We start from the raw sequence: 16753 nt of genomic DNA, 5'->3' as shown, positions 1-16753 counted from the left end.
TCTACCTTATGGAATCCGAGGACCATGTGTCTTGGGGATGATCATCTCATATAGTGTCTCACAGAGGTTCTCTACATTTCCCAAATTTTAGAGTTGGCCTCTTTAGCAAGGTTGGGGATATTCTCATGAAAGATATTTTCAAATACGTTTTCTAAGTTGCTTGTTTTTTTCTGTCTCTCTTTTAGGGATGCTAATGAATTGTAGATTTGGTCTCTTTACATTATCCTATATTTCTTGGAGGTTTTGCTCATCCTTTTTTACTCGTTTTTATTTATTTTTGTCTGACTGAAATATTTTAAAGAAGTGGTCTTCGAGTTCTGAGATTCTTTCTTTGGCTTTGTCAATTCTGCCGTTAGTACTTAGGATTGTGTTATGTAATCCTTGAAGTGAGCTTTTCAGCTCTATCAGATCATTTCTTAAAGTGGCCCTTTCATCTTTTTGCTCCTGTATCATTTTATTGTACTTCTTAGATCTCTTGGATTGGGTTTTGATTTTCTCTTGAATATGGATGATCTTTGTTCCTATCCATATTTTGAATTCTATGTGTCATTTGAGCCATTTCAGCCTGGTTAGGAACCATTGTTGACAAACTAGTGTGGCTGGTTGAAGGTAGGAAGACCCTCTGGCTTTCTGAGTTGCCGCAGTTCTTGCACTGGTTCTTTCTCATCTGTATGGGCTGATGTTTCTTCAGTCTTTCAGGTTGCTGTCCTTTGGATGAGGTTTTTTGCTTTTTCATCTTTGATAACCTTGAGAGTTTGATTGTGCTGTAAGTTAGGTACAGTCAACTGGCCTCATTTTTGGAAGATTTTATGAGGCCAAGGCTCAGCTCAGCACTCCTGGGCTATGTGCTCTAGCTCTGGGGGCTGGCACTGGTGCCCTAGCTTTGTTCTCTGACAAAGGTTAGGAACCTGCTGCACTGGAGGGACCAAAGTTTTCCCAGTCTACTGGCCACATCACTCTGATGAGAACTGCCCACTAAATCACTTCATCAAGGTGTTGGCAGTGGAATTGTTGCTCCCTTGCACATGTCAGTGACTGCAGCAATGTGCAGTGTGTATGTGAATTGCCTGGGGTGTGGGACCAGTGGAAGCAGAGCAGTGGCATTCCTGCACCTGCTGATGCAGGTGGTTGCGGTAGTGGAGGCATGACAGGATCAGGGCACTGGGGGAACAGATTGCCTGGCATTTGTGCTGGTGGTGGCGGCACGGGGTTGGGTTTCAGGGTGTGCTAGCACCAGCAGAGGGAGGTTGTGGTGGGGGGAAGGCCATGGCAGCTCTGTGTGTTTCAGCTGGTTCTAGTGCACTGGAACTCTCTGACAGTCAGTTGCAGTCTGCCAGTAAAGGAGCTATGATAAAGTTTTCTGGGAAGCACCCTGTTTGGGCATCTGAGGCTGCACTGCAAGTGGGTGCTACCAGTCTGAAGCCCTAGGAGAGGCTAGAAGACAGGGTAGTGCTCAGATCGGACTAGCCCCATCTCACAAGGAAGACCACCCTCCTGTGTCCAGATCTGACAGTCACCCCTAGGCTAATGTCTCCTAGAGGAGCATAGGTGTCCCTGGCTGTGCTCCACTGCAGCCGCTCCCATGCCAAACCCTCTGGGCTGTGCACAGGCTGGAGTCCTGCTCCTGCCATCTCTCCAGGCAGCTCTCCCTGCCACGGTAAGTGTCTGTGGAGGTCATGGGGTCTCCTGCTGATAGGATTCTGGAGGTCCACAGTGAGAGCAGGCCATACCTTGCCTGTTCATCTCACTCCTTCCCCAGGAGATGCTGGGACCCAGGAATGAGCCCCTTGCTCAGCAGCCCTGTGCGGGGCTCCTAGCATCCTTCCCTTTCAGCCCAGCCTCTGCGTCTTCCTCATTGCCTTCTCTCCAAAGATCTGCTCAGAAAGTGTTTCAGTCTTCCCCATGTCCCTGTCTCTCAATGGGAGATGTTCCTCCTGGCTGTGTTTAGCCGGCCATCTTGGCTCCCCAGCCGCATTTTTATAAGATAATTAAGGGCAGTATAGTTTTGGACCAAGACCAATCTAATTTATGACATCTCTGTTCACATACTTTCTGGCTGTGTATATCCTTGGGCAAGTGGCTTTATATCACTAAGTTTTATATTCTTCTCCAATTGTAAAAGCAGATAAATTGTCACTTCCTGGGGCTAATGTAGAAATTAAATAAGATAAATGTCAGTTGCAAACCAAGGGTTTGAAACATACTAGATGTTAAATTGATGGTTTACTAGTATTGGTGATGGTATCTAGTTTTCAAGCACTATAGAGTGGAGTGTTGGTTTATAAACCAAAATTCTGTTAAGAAACAGTATTTTTAAGGATATTCAGCAGAGACAATTTTTACCAACTTCATCTGTATATTAAATGTAAATGTTTCTCTTATTTTGAAATAATTTTTCCCAAGGCTTTGCTTTTCAAATGTAAATGTTTAATCTTTTGAACACATTGGCTCTCTGGGCACCTAAAACTCTCTTCACTGTCGACATTTTAGGATTTACTGGCCATGTTGCTGCTTCTATTTTAATTTGCAATCAAGCACTTGTATAAATGTAATTTGAAATGTTTGGAAAGTTGCGTATGGGATTGGAAAAATGCATGTGAGATGTTCCTTTGCTTTGTATATTGTGAAAGGGAGTATTTGTACATGCTTTGTTGTTATCGTTACATATGCTAGTTTACTGTTTTGAACATAATTTGTTCACCGCTTTGAATTCCCTATTTGATGGAAGTGAAATGGGATCTTGCTGGACAGTAGAAGGAAAGACTGCCTGTATTTCAAGCTCATACCTACCAAAGCATCAGACTGTTTCATATTTCAGAGCAGCTCAAAAAGCATGTGAGGGACTTCTTGATTTTAATTCTAGTGTCTTAAAAATGTATGTGGAGATTATACATGTTTGAGACCCTATAATTAAGGTCAAGAAGGGAGGTAATTTGCATTTCCCCTGAAAGAGCTTTGATACCAGCTCTGGAGACTGAGGGGCATTGTCAGTGAGAGGGCCCCACACAGAGGCTTCTGTGTCTCCAGCCTGCAGCCTGGAGGACTATGAAGACTTCTACTTAGCCTCACACAGAGGAAGGCAGAATAACAAACTGAAATGGCCCAAACAAGCTACTGAGGTTTTCCCTAGACTTAGAGTAAGGAAAAGGATCAGGCACTGGTTTTACAAAAAAAAAAAAAAAGTGAGCATAGAGAAAAATATTTATAGGACACTCTATGCCATGCTCCTGGTTCCTTGCAGATTATCAATCAGTGGAAAGTGATAGAAGCAATGGGAGCATGAGCAGAATGGGTACAGAGGTAAGACAGCAGTTGCCGCAGCAATGGTGCTTGGCTCTGGCAGGGCTCATGGAGCAGGGCTGATGTATTAGAAGAGTCAGGACTTGTTCGTGTGTCTGTCTCTCCCTGTCCCCCAGATCGTAGCTGAATACTCAGCCCTGGACTTTGCAGATAATAAGTGTAGCAAATATTTTTTTAAAACATTTGTCAACATCTTTTAAATTATTACAAAAGTTTATAAATTGAATCCTATATAGTGCATTGTTCTCCTTAACTATTTCTGATTATATATCATCTTTGGTTATTTTAGATATTGAAGAATTTATCCCTCATCTCTCCTCAATTTTGTGTGTGTATGAGTGAGGAACTACAAAGTGTTTTCCTAAAAAAACACTTGCTAATATTCTGCCGTGTGTTATATTTTGGTCTTGATGTTGAAAAACAAATATCCTCAAATGACTTCAAATCTTGCTACCTAGGGAAGGAAATAGTGACTTTTGGGAAATAGAGAACTTTTGAATCTAACAAAAGTACCTAGAAGAATAAAAGCCACATTCCTTTATATATCTTATTATGCTTTTTTTTCCCCTAAGTAGTAAAACAGTCATTAGTTTCACTGAGTATTTTGGACAGCATATTAGAAATTTGGAGTACCAAGTTTACTATTCTTTACTGGAGATTGTCCAGCAGAGGAAAGCAAATACCAGTGGATATGTGGAAGCGTTTTCTGAACTTTAATATGTACACCTGCTGTACCTAACAGCCTGCTCAGAAGAAGGTTCTGTTTCTAAATGGTAAATGAGAGCTTCCCAGTGGACCATTATTGTATCATGAGTGGTAGTGGGAGGAGGGATAGTGTTTGGACATGAGGGAGTTATCATATATGCCATGATATCATTGCTAAGTCATTCATCTCTTGTCTAGCCAAGTTCACATTAAATTCTACTAGGTTAGCACTTGAGGTCATTTAATAAAACTGCTGTTTTGTAAGAATAGGAGACATGTTATTTGAATCCTGCGAGAGGTGGTTGCTGAAAATAATAGGAACCATATCTTCATATTTTAAGCAAAAGTCACTTAAGAAGCTTTGTGATAAATCACCTAGAGAAGCCAGTGAATTATGCCCTAATGGTTGGAATGAGACAAGCTTTCTAATAGTGATGATAATTATTAATTACTAATCGCAAGTATGTATGTGGTGGGAGTGAATCTCAAAGCTATAATAAAAGGAAATCTGTGCCTTTTTGCATAATGAATGAGAAAAGTATCTTTAAAAGGGCAAAGAAAACTATTAAATTATAAAAATGTTGAATTTCCTTGTCACAGCCTTTAAAAACTGTATAAACTCATCTAAAACCCCAATTCACTGTAGTGTGAAAAATAGATACATATTCAGAGTGATCAATCATTATCTTGAATTAAAATTAAGCATCCAAGTCATTGCAAACTTATTTCCTGCTTATGTACACGCTGAAATAAAATTATTTAAAACTTCTTAGTAGAAAAGGATATTCATGATGCAAGGATAGGCCAGAAAATGAATATACTTCTCACTAAGGAAATAATGATTGTTATTTAAGCTGCAAAACCTAAGCACGCAAAGGAAGGTAAATTGCCATTTATTAAAAATCTTTCTTTGTTTGCTAACCTCAGTCCTAGTTGTATTCACATTTGCTACTTTGTTTAATCCCTCCAGTAATCCTTAAATGTAGATATTACAAAAACTTTACAGATGATGAAATTAGGTTTGCTAAGCATTGAATAATTTGTAATCAATCACATAACTGCTGAATGCTAGAGTCTAAACCCTAGCCTAGGCACACATGCCTCCAAACCCCCTCCATTTTCTATTATACCAAGCTGTGTGGAACTGAGTACTCCCTGTTCATGTCTGCCATTAGCTATTGAGCATTATAGTAGGCAAAATAATAAACCCCCCTGCCCAAAGATGTCCATGTCCTAATTTCTGGAGCCTGTAATAATGAAGTGATGGACCTTGAGGTGGCAATACTATCCTGGATTATATAGCTGGACCCAATGTAATCACAAAGTCCTAAAGATGGAAGAGAGAGTCAGCAGAGTCAGAGTCAGAGGAGTCAGGACAGAAGCAGAGATTGGAATGATGTGATTGCTGGCTTTGAAAGAGAAGACCATGAAACATGTGACTTCTGTAAGCTGGAAAAGACAAAGAAGCAAGTTCTTCCTAAAGCCTCCAGAAGGAATGCAGCCCTGCTGACACCTTGATTTTAGCCCAGTGAGACCCGTTTTGGACTTTCGACTTCCAGAACTATGAAGTAGATTTGTGTTGTTTTAAACCACGAAGTTTGTGGTACTATCACAGTAGCAAGGAAACTAATACAGGCATCTTAGCATTTGCTAGCTGCGGTGAATTTTTCCTTGATAATTTTTGTGAATTTTCAGATGTGACTTTGCTTACTATCATTTCTGTAATCCTGGCCTCATAGGTGCCACCTGAAAGTGTTGAGAATTGTAATTTAGTCATAGGTTTCAGATTTGAAGAGCAATTAAACTATATATAGGGGTTCTCATATAAGAAGTAATTGGGTTCCTTTATTTCAAAGCAGAATATCAGAAGAGAGTCAAAAGGATTTGACATGTTTGATGTAGAAAACTTTATTATTATTGTTATTGTTATGGTTGTGGTTATTTTTCACTGTGCCTTCCTCAGCACTGTAAGTCCGAAAGAGCCCTTTTGCAAAATTTCATCTTTTTCTTGTTACTAATAGAGATCACTGTGCCTCTAAATGGTGTTTGGTCAGTGAGTTTTGTAATCTTAAGTGGCAGAAATGTCATGACATGTAATTTTGTGAGAAAAGGATACTTACCCTCTTAGCCTTTACATAAGTGAAATATAGTAAATGCTTTTAAAATAACTGCGCATTTTCTCATGAGAAATAACATTCCTTGTACTTTATGAGAAAAATATGTGTAAAGTTACACATCGTGGAAGATGCAGATTTTAATATCCAGTGTATTTCAGCAGTTTGGTATCAGAAAAGTGCACTGAGCTAGTGTTAAATCACTTTTTATTAGAATGTCCTCTCTATTTTTAAGTTGCCACATTATATGAGGAAACTCACTTTAGTTTTTGTGCCTTGGTTTCATTGTTGTAAAATGGAGAGAATAGTACCTGTTTTGTTATTCCATTTTTAAAATCACCTGATAAAATATAAGTGGCAGTGCTTAGAAAGGAATAAAAATAGTTACAACAATTCTAGGTGGTGTTTTTGTTATTACTAAGAAAGTCCCTGAAGTTACCCTCCTCTCTTCACCACATACGTACACAAACACACCCATACACACATGTATACATGTCAGGTCTAACAATGAAATACCCAGTTTAAGGCATTTTGATTCCATGAAAGGATAAAATAACATTTAGTAAACAGCCTAAGTATTAATTAAAAAGTTATTCAATCTTTTGATATAAGTTCCACAAATATCTTCAGTCAGAATTTATATTAATTTTTCAGTGTTCCCAGAGCTGAAATGATTATCACCTACTGAGGCAAAGGAAGAAGACAGCGTATTACGGGAGTCAAGCCAACTTTGCAACTTGCTGTGACTTATTATATTGGGTTATTTCCCCTGTTGCCACAAACAATATTTGTCAAAAGGGATAAATGCTCATTTTATAAATTTGTTGTCATAAAGTTTAAACTGAAAAATTAACATAAGTGCAGTGGTCTCTGAAGTAGGGGTTTGGGTACCCCTGACGGTGCAGGGGGAGGAAATTTTCTCTCTGTAAATGTTTCTTTTTCACTATCTGTAAATTATTATACCAACTTTATATCTGCTTTGGGTTTGTTTTATAGTATATATAACAAATTGGTATATGTTATGTCTATATAATTTATAATTTATAAATATATAAATATTAGGGCTACTAATCAACAGTATAATAATGGTGTTTGCACAGTGAAAAAATGTTTCAAGAATACTACAATAGTGAAACAGTACACAGAATTTTAATATGACTTCATAGGCACTACTACTAAAGTTTAGAGAAAAAGAATTCATTGACCCATTTGACAAATTCTGATTGTCTACTATAAGTCAGATAATCTGCATTTTGTCATTGACCATGCAACAGTTCTCTGAGGCAGGTATCTTAATTTTGTGTTCATGAAAACTGAGGCTTAGGGAAGTAAAGTAACCCAGCTAAGGTCACGTAACTCATAAAGGATGCAGCCAAGGCTCAAATCCTTGTCTGTTGGTCTCCAAAGGTCAAATCCCAATCCCATTTTCATCTGCCTCCTATTCCGCTGAATAGCTTAGTATTAGAGCAAAGGTTGTGATATGGATAGGCTCTGTGTCCCAACCCAAATCTCATCTCAAATTTTAATCCCCATAATCCCCATTTGTCAGGGGAGGGACCTGGGGGGAGGTGATTGCATCATGGCAGTGGTTTCCCCCATGGTGTTCTCATCATAGTAACTGAGTTCTCAGGAGATCTGATGGTTTTATAAGGGGCTCTTCTCCCTTCACTCCCTTTTTCTCTCCCCTACTGCCTTTTGAAGAAGGTCCTTGCTTGCCACTTGCTGTCTGCCATGATTATAAGTTTCCTGAGGCCTCCCTAGCCGTGTGCAACGTGAGTCAATTAAATCTCTTTTCTTTATAAGTCACCCATTCTTGGTTATTTCTTTACTGCAGTGTGAGAATGGACCAATACAGGAAATTGGTACTGCAGAGAGTGGGGTACTGCTATAAAGATACTTGAAAATATGGAAGCAACTTTGGATAGCAGGCAGAGCTTGGAACAGTTTGGAGGGATCAGAAGACAGGAAGATGTGGGAAAGTTTGGAGCTTCCTAGAGACTTGTTGAATGGAGTTTACCAAAATGCTGATAGTGATTTAGACAGTGAAGTCCAGGCTGAGGTGGTCTCAGATGGAAATGAGGAACTTCTTGGGAACTGGAACAAAGGTCACTATTGCTATGCTTTGGCAAAGAGACTGTTGGCATTTTGCCCCTGCCCTAGAGACCTGTGGAACTCTGAACATGAGAGAGATGATGTGAAATTGGATCCTATGTTTAAAAGGGAAGGAGAGCATAAAAGTTTGGAAAATTTGAAGCCTGATGATGCAATAGAAAAGAAAAACCCATTTTCTGGGGAGACATTCAAGCTGGCTGCAGAAATTTACGTAAGTAACAAGGAGCAGAATGTTAATTGCCAAGACCATGGGGAAAATATCCCCAGGGCATGTCAGTGATCTTGGTGGCAGCCCCTCCCATCAGAGGCCTGGAGGCCTAGGAGGAAAATATGGTTTTGTGGGTTGGCCCGCTGCTATGTGCAGCCTTGGGACTTGGTCCCCTGCATCTCAGTCATGGTTAAAAGGGACCGATGTACAGCTCAGACCATTGCTTCAGAGGGCACAGGCTCCAAGCCTTGGAGGCTTCCATGTGATGTTGGGGCTGCGGGTGCACAGAAATCAAGAATTGAGGCTTGGGAACCTCCCCCTAGATTTAGAGGATGTATGGAAACACCTGCATGTCCAGTCAGAAATTTGCTGCAGGGTTGGAACCCTCATGGAGAACCTCTGCTAGGGCAATGCAGAAGGGAAATGTGGGGTCGGAGCCCCCACACAGAGTCCCCACTGGGGCACTGCCTAGTGGAGCTGTGAGAAGAGGGCCACCATTCTCCAGACCCCAGAATGGCAGCTCCACTGACAGCTTGCACTGTGTGCCTTGGAAAACTGCAGACATTCAATGCAAGTCCATGAAAGCAGCAAGGGGGACCGTACCCTGCAAAGCCATAGGGGTGGCTGCCCAAGACTGTGGGAGCCCACCTCTTGTATCAGTGTGCCCTGAATGTGAGACATGGAGTCAAAGGAGATCATTTTGGAACTTTAAGATTTAATGTGTGCCCCATTTGATTTCAGACTTGCATGGAACTGTAGCCCCTTTGTTTTGGCCAATTTCTCCCATTTGGAATGAGTGTATTTACCATTTTATCCAGGAAGTAACTAACTTGCTTTTGATTTTACAGGCCTATAGGCGGAAGGGACTTTCCTTGTCTTAGATGAGACTTTGGACTTGAACATTTGAGTCAATGTTGGATTGAGTTAAGACTTTGGGGGATTGTTGGAAGGGAATGATTGTGTTTTGAAGTGTGAGGATGAGATTTGGGAGGGGCCAGGGGCAGAATTATATGGTTTGGGCTGTGTCCCCTGCCAAATCTCATCTCAAATTGCAATCCCCATAATCCTGGGAGGGACCTGGTGTGAGATGATTGGATCCTGGGGTTGGTTTACCCCATGATGTTCTCATGATAATAAGTGAGCTTTCACAAGAACTGATGGTTTTATAAGAGGCTCTTCCCCCTTCACTGTCTTCTATCTCCTGCTGCCATGTGAAGAAAGTGCTTACTTCCCCTTTGCCTTTCACCATTATTGTAACTTTCCTGAGGCCTCCCCAGCCGTGTGGAACTGTGAGTCAATCAAACCTCTTTCCTTTATAAATTACCCAGTCTCAGGTATTTATAGCAGTGTGAAAATGGACTAAATACAGATTGGAAATGTTAAATGGTTTTTAAAGTCAGTATGACTGGAATTTGGTGAGCAAATTAGCATGACATTTTATAGATGTTAATTTTGAAAAGAAAACTCCTGGACACATCTGGATGGGTTATCCCATGCCATGTCCTTGAGATTTAGGAGATTAATAAGCAGAGCCAAGCTGGTGCATCTAAAAGATTTGACTTGAACTCAGAGACAGATAGCATAGCTAATTTCAGCTGGAAGCTTCCTGATCTCCAGGGTTCTTATCCAATGTTTTGGGCACCATAGGGAATGCCCTCATCATTGGGAGAGTTGCTGCCTTTCTCTACCTAGTTTAAGGTTTGCTGGTAGCAGTCCATTCTGGAGAGGGTCTGATGGAACAGATAATGCCAAATACAGAACAAAGGCCAGGAATCAGGCAAGGGTTAGGTGAACAAAAGGATGGAAGACAGAGAAAAAGGGTGCCATGCAAAGGGGCTAGGGTCTTCTAATCTTGAAGTTGTGATAGACAAGCCAGACTATTCTGGAAATTATAGAAACAAGAAGGTGGCAGAGATGGCCAGCCAATTTAGGTTTCTCTTTTGGGGCTGGGGCTTGGAAATTCTTCTCAGCCAGTAACTTCACTTTCCAGTCCCATTTGTATCTAGGTGGGGCCATATGACTAGCCCTTGCCAGGAGGGTATGACTAGAAGGACACAATGGTTATGAAACAGGTACGACAGGCTCTCTTTCCCATCTACAAGACGGAATGGCAGCAGAGGACCTAGAGGAGAGCAGAGCCCCATGATGAAGGGAATCTGGGCCCCAAGTGATCATGTGGATGATGGCTTAACTAGGAATACACACACTGGGCTGTGTCATGAGTGAGTGAAGCCACTGGGAATTTGGGTTTTATCTATTATAAAACTACCTAAGATTTTAATGCCACATTACCTTAGTTAATACAAAATCATTAAGAGACTCAACAAGTGGTTGAAACTATGACAGTGTGGAAACTAGTTATTGATGCAATCAAAAAGGGTACAGTAAGTATAATTAATATTGAATCAAGAAAACTTTTTTTCAATGCTACATACTTCTGAGGAGAAAAAAAAGGAACAGAGAAAGCATGGAATGTAAAAACACAACGTAAGATTACAGATATTAGACCAAATATTTTAGTAATCACAAAATATGTGAACTGATCAAAGGCATCTATTGAAAGATACAAATTCAGATTTATTAAAAATATCAATTTGGCCAGGCATGGTGGCTCATGCTATACCAGCACCTGAAGGCCAAGGCAGGTGGATCACCTGAAGTCAGGAGTTTGAGACCAGCCTGACCAACATGGTGAAACGCTGTCTCTACTAAAAAAAAAAAAAAAAAAAAAAAAGTTAGCTGGGCATGTTGGTGCACTCCTGTGATCCCAGCTGCTCAGGAGGCTGAGGCAGGAGAATAGGTGAATCGCCTGAACCAGGGAGGCAGAGGTTGCAGTGAGCCAAGATCGCACCACTGTGCTCCAGCCTGGATGACAGAGCAAGACTCAGTCTCAAAAAAAAAAAAAAAATCAATTTATTTATTAATAAAGAAATGAACCTCAGAAAAATATATTAGTCAGATGCTAACAAAAACATATGTGTAACAATATTAATATGCTATAAAGTAGAATTCAAGATGAACAGAATTAGAAGGGATAAAAAGTAGAAATTCTATGCTGACCAAAGTAACAATCTATCAAGAAGATTACAGTTATGAAGCTATAGTCACTTAACAAACCTTCAAAATACATTAGGAAAATGATAGAATCATAAGGAGAAATTAACAAATTCTCAATCAGAGTTGGAGATTTTTAACACTCTTCTCTCTGAAACTGACAGATCCTGTAGATTTTTTTTTAAACGTAGACGGAGGATATGGTTAGTACACATGCTCAGCACACATGAAACAATTATAAAACTGGTAGTTAAGTAGGTTGTTCTGATCAAGTATGTAATTAGGACATAAAGGACACATTAAAATCAGAAATCTGTAACAAAATTGATAATCTAGCCGCCTATCATATGCTTGCAATTGTAAAAAAAGACTCTTAAAAGTCTATGAGATAAATGGAAAATGAATATAGAAATTACAAAACATTTAAAACTGAATACCAAAAGAAAGCAGCGTTCTTAATATGGACTTGAAGAAGCATAGTTACAGTCTTTTTGCAGTTTGAGTTCGTTGGGAAGTAGACTCTGAGACAGAGATGAGTGTGAAGAGCCCTTGGACCCAATACCTGCAGAAGGGAGGTAAAGAAGACAAGAAGGTTAAGTTGGTCTTCAGTGCAAGCCCAGTGACAGCCTCAGTGGACTCCACAGGGAACACAGGAACTAAAATGTTTTTCAGAGTTGGCCAGTGTGATTAGTCCTTTATATTCTTGCAAGGATTAGTCACTGGATGTGGGCCACCCCGGGGAAGGTGTGGGACTTTGGGTGAAGCACTCACAGTAGCTGAGTCAATCCCTGAAAAGGCTGGCAGGTGAAGTCAGTCTGCCCACAGTTCTCTCAGCAGCTCGGAATGAAGAATTCTTCATTAAAGAGGGATCTGAGTGGCACATTAGCGTCCTCTCCAAGCCTTGGTGCATTTATTTAAAAATAGGAAACATCCAAAATAAGAGCTGTGCTTTCAACCCTAATAAAATAATTGGAAGTAAATAAGCATAAAAGCAGACATTCATGAAACAGCAAAAATTTTTTTTTTACTTTTTTTTTTTTTGAGACGGAGTCTCTCTCTGTTGCCAGGCTGGAGTGCAGTGGTGCGATCTTGGCTCACTGCAATCTCTGTCTCCCAGGTTCAAGCCATTCTCCTACCTCAGCCTCCCAAGTAGCTGGGACTACAGGCACCCACCACCACACCCGGCTAATTTTTTTTTTTTTTTTTTTTTTGAGACAGAGTCTTACTCTGTCCCCCAGGCTAGAGTGCAGCAGTCTTGGCTTACTGCAACCTCTGCCTCCCGGGTTCAAGCAATTCTCCTGCCTCAGCCTCCCGAGTAACTGGGATTATAGGTGCCAGCCCCCGCGCCTGGCTCATTTTTATATTTTTAGTAGAAATGGGGTTTCACCATGTTGGCCAGGCTGGTTTCAAACTCCTGACCTCATGATGCACCCACCTCGGCCTCTCAAAGTGCTGGAATTACAGGCAGGAGCCACTGTGCCCAGCCTATACTATTTTTAAAAAAATATAAATTATTTAGATAAACTTTGACCAAATTATTCAATAATTTCAAAAAAAGAAATACAATATAAAAATGATAAAGGGTGTTATCTAGAGATGAAAAAAAATGATTACCAGAAATACTATAGAAACTCTATGCCAATAAACTTCAAAACCTTGGTAACAAGTTTATAGAAAAACATAATTATCAAAAGTGGGCCAAAGAAAAGAGAAGATATAAGAAATATGGTTTGTTGACAAAATAGCCACACATTTTGTCAGAAAGGCAATGGGCCCAGATTTTTTTCTTGCTAGTACTATCAACTCTTTACTTAATAGCTGATTCCTATATTACATAAAGTCCAGAAGAAGATGGAAAGCCACACACCTCATTTTATAAGACTAGCATAATGAGAACCATATCTCAATATAGATACAAAAATTATAAATAAAATACAGCCAAATTCAATAATCAGTTTCCAGTCCTCATTTTCCTCAATGCATCGGCATCTCAGTCACTTCCTATTTCTTCCTTGAAACACTTTCTTCACTTGGCTTTGTTCCGCATTCTCTAGGTTTTCCTCCCACTTGCTGGCTGCTCCTTCTGAACCTTCTTTGCTAGTTTTTTCCAATCTCCCCAACTTCTTAAAATTGCAGTGACCCAGGCTCAGTCCTTCCATCTTGCTGTCTGTATTAGCTTCCATGGTGATCTCATCTCACACATACATGTATTCCTGTATGATGATGTATTATATAGGGTAATATATATGTATTCCTCCTATATGATAATGTATTAGAGTCCTCCAGAGAAGCAGAACCAATAGGATGTATATATAGAGAAAAAAAGATTTATTATGAGGATTTGGTTCATACGATTATGGAGGCTGACAAGTCCCTAGATCTGCATTTGGCAGGCTGGACACCCAGGGGAGCCAATAGTGTTGGGTTTTTTTATTTTTACTTTTACTTTAGGTTTAGGGGCACATGTGCAGGTTTATTACAAGGGTAAATTGTGTGCCACTGAGGTTTGCTGTACGAATGAGCACATCACCAGGTAGTGAGGATAATACTCAACAGGTAGTTTTTCAACAATGGTGTAGTTTTACTGTCAGCCTGAAGGCCTGAGACTCAGGAGAGCAGATGATGTAGTTTCTGTTGGAAAGGTGGCAGGCGTGAGACTCAGGAAGGGCTGATGTTTCCGTTCAAGCCTGAAGATGGCATGTCCTAGCATGAAGACAGTCAGTAGAAGGAATCCCCTCTTTTTCAGTCTTTTGATTCTATTCAGGCTTTCAGTTGACTAGATGAGTCCTATCTACATTAAGGAGGACAACCTGCTTTATTCAGTCTACTGATTAACATGTTAATTTCATCCAGGAACACCTTCACAGACATACTAGAATAATGTTTTACCAAATATCTAAACACCTGTGGCCCAGTCAAATTGGCACATGAAATTAACCACCAGAGATGATGACTGACAAATTTATATTTCCAAATTGGACCTCCCCTAAAATTGTGAAATCATATATCCAACAGCCTGCTTATCATCTCTAGTTGGATGTTTAAGAGGCATCACAAATCTAATGTGTCCAAAATCAAACTTCCAGTTTTCTCCCACAAAACTGCTTATTGCGCGTTTTTTTCCATTTCAGTTAATGGCAACTGTACAGTTAATGCAGGCCTCAATTATCTGTGTCATCCTTGACTCTATTTTCTTGCATCCAGACTGCTAGCAGGTCCCCATAGCTGTACCTTCAAAATATATCCAGACTCCAGCCACTTCTAGTACTACCACCCTGGTCTAAGCTACCATTATGTGTTGCTAGAGTTTTACAGTATCTTCCTACTCTGTTTTCCTTCTTCAATTCTTGATCCTTTAGAGTCTGTTTCATACTGCAGCCCCAGTGAACCCATTGAAAACACAAATTGAATTGTCACTTCTGCTCAAACCCTATGACGGTTTCTACTCTCATGCAGAGTAACGGCCAGCGTCTTTTAGGGTACTTGATTCTACATCATCTGTCATCCCTCCTACAACTCTCAACCTCCCTCCATTCTGGTCACACTGCCCTTCTTGCTGTTCCTCAGATGGGCCTCTCACCTGAGAATCTTTGCACAGCTGTTTCCTCTGCCTGGATTATTCCTCTAGATAGCTACATGACTTCCTCCCTTGCCCTCTTCAGGTCTTTGCTCAAATACTGTAATACCTTCTCAGAAAGGAGGACTTTAATTTTACCTGTGATAACACTTAATTTTTTTTTTTTTTTTTGAGATGGAGTTTCACTCTTGTTGCCCAGGCAACAAGGAGTGCAATGGTGCGATCTCAGCTCACTGCAATCTCTGCCTCCCAGGTTCAAGCGATTCTCCTGCCTTAGCCTTCCAAGTAGCTGGGATTACAGGTGCCTGCCACCATACCCGGCTAATTTTTGTATTTTTAGTAGACATGGGGTTTTGTCTTGTTGGCCAGACTGGTGTCGAATCCCTGACCTCAGGTGATCCACCCACCTCAGCCTCCCAAAGTGCTGGGATTACAGGCGTGAGCCACCACGCCTGGCTGATAACCACTTTTTTTTTTTCTTTCTTGAGACAGTCTTGCTCTGTCACCCAAGCTGGAGTACAGTGGCGCGATCTTAGCTCACTGCAACCTCTGCCTCCCGGGTTCAAGCGATTCTCCTGCTTCAGCCTCCTGAGTAACTGGGACTACAGGCACGTGCCACCACGCCTGGCTAATTTTTTGTATTTTTTAGTAGAGATGGGGTTTCACTGTGTTAGCCAGGATGGTCTCAATCTCCTGACCTTGTGATCCGCCCACCTCAGCCTCCCAAAGTGCTGGGATTACAGGCATGAGCCACGGTGCCCAACCCTGATAACCTAATTTTTAAAGAAGACTTGTATTAGTTCATTGTCATACTGCTATAAAGAAATACCTGAGACTGGGTAATTTGTAAAGGAAAGAATTTTAATTGACTCACAGTTCCACATGTCTGGGGAGGCCTCAGGAAACTTACAATCATGGCATAAGGCAAAGAGGAGGCAAGCACCTTCTTCACAAGGTGGTAGGAGGGAGAAGAGAGCAGAGGAAACTGCCACTTACAAAACCATCAGATGTTGTGAGAACTCACTCACTATCATGAGAACCTCATGGGGGTAACCACCTCCACAATCCAATCACCTCCCACCAGGTCTCTCCCTTGACAAGTGGGGATTCTGGGGATTACAATTTGAGATGAGATTTGAGTGGGGACACAGATCCAAACCATATCAACCGTATTCACATATTACTAAATACATATAATTTAGAAATTGTAAAGACCAAAAAGCTACCATTTAGGTTTTTTGAAACATTTGAAGGCATAGGACTAATTAGCAAAGATCTCCTCTGGGGTTTTGGATCATATTTTTTTAGCATTGACAATCTATAAACTATAGGCTGACAATCTATAAACTGAATTTATAGATACACTTGTAAATATAAAACTGATCAGTGTAACTTCTTTTACTTTCACAAGTAGAAGTGATTTTCTTTAAAACTAAATGTATATTTTTTGTTTTTATACTTACAGAAGCTTCTGTGGGGGTGGGCAACACAAGGATGGCTCAGAAAATTTGGGTCACTGTCTCTGTTTTCTTTCTACACATGACAGTATGGCATTACTGATGCTGAGATTCACTTAAAATCTAGGACAATAAGGATTGCACCCGTTCCTTAACATAGAATTTATTGGATTCTTAGTGGATGCATACTGCCAAAATGGAGATTTAAGTGTAAGTCCCAAAGACT

General features: G+C 40.5%; 1 protein-coding gene across 22 annotated transcripts in view; it reads left to right on the top strand.

The window, feature by feature from the left end:
- Positions 1 to 16753, top strand: part of KLHL32 (kelch like family member 32) — a 210617-nt gene that overhangs the window by 71695 nt on the left and 122169 nt on the right. For 7 of the 22 annotated variants that reach the window (XM_074037437.1, XM_074037430.1, XM_074037428.1 and 4 more), the window contains one exon: positions 7954 to 8442. The exons of the other annotated variants lie outside the window; for them this stretch is intronic. Coding sequence is in view for 6 of the 7 variants with exons in the window: in XM_074037430.1 (XP_073893531.1) it covers positions 8089 to 8442 (354 nt within the window). In the remaining variant the exon portion in view is untranslated. The remainder of the gene's footprint in view (positions 1 to 7953; positions 8443 to 16753) is intronic. 22 annotated transcript variants of the gene reach the window in all.

Source organism: Macaca fascicularis, chromosome 4 (assembly GCF_037993035.2).
Source record: "Macaca fascicularis isolate 582-1 chromosome 4, T2T-MFA8v1.1".
NCBI lineage: Eukaryota > Metazoa > Chordata > Mammalia > Primates > Cercopithecidae > Macaca > Macaca fascicularis.
This window is presented reverse-complemented; position numbering and strand designations above follow the sequence as displayed.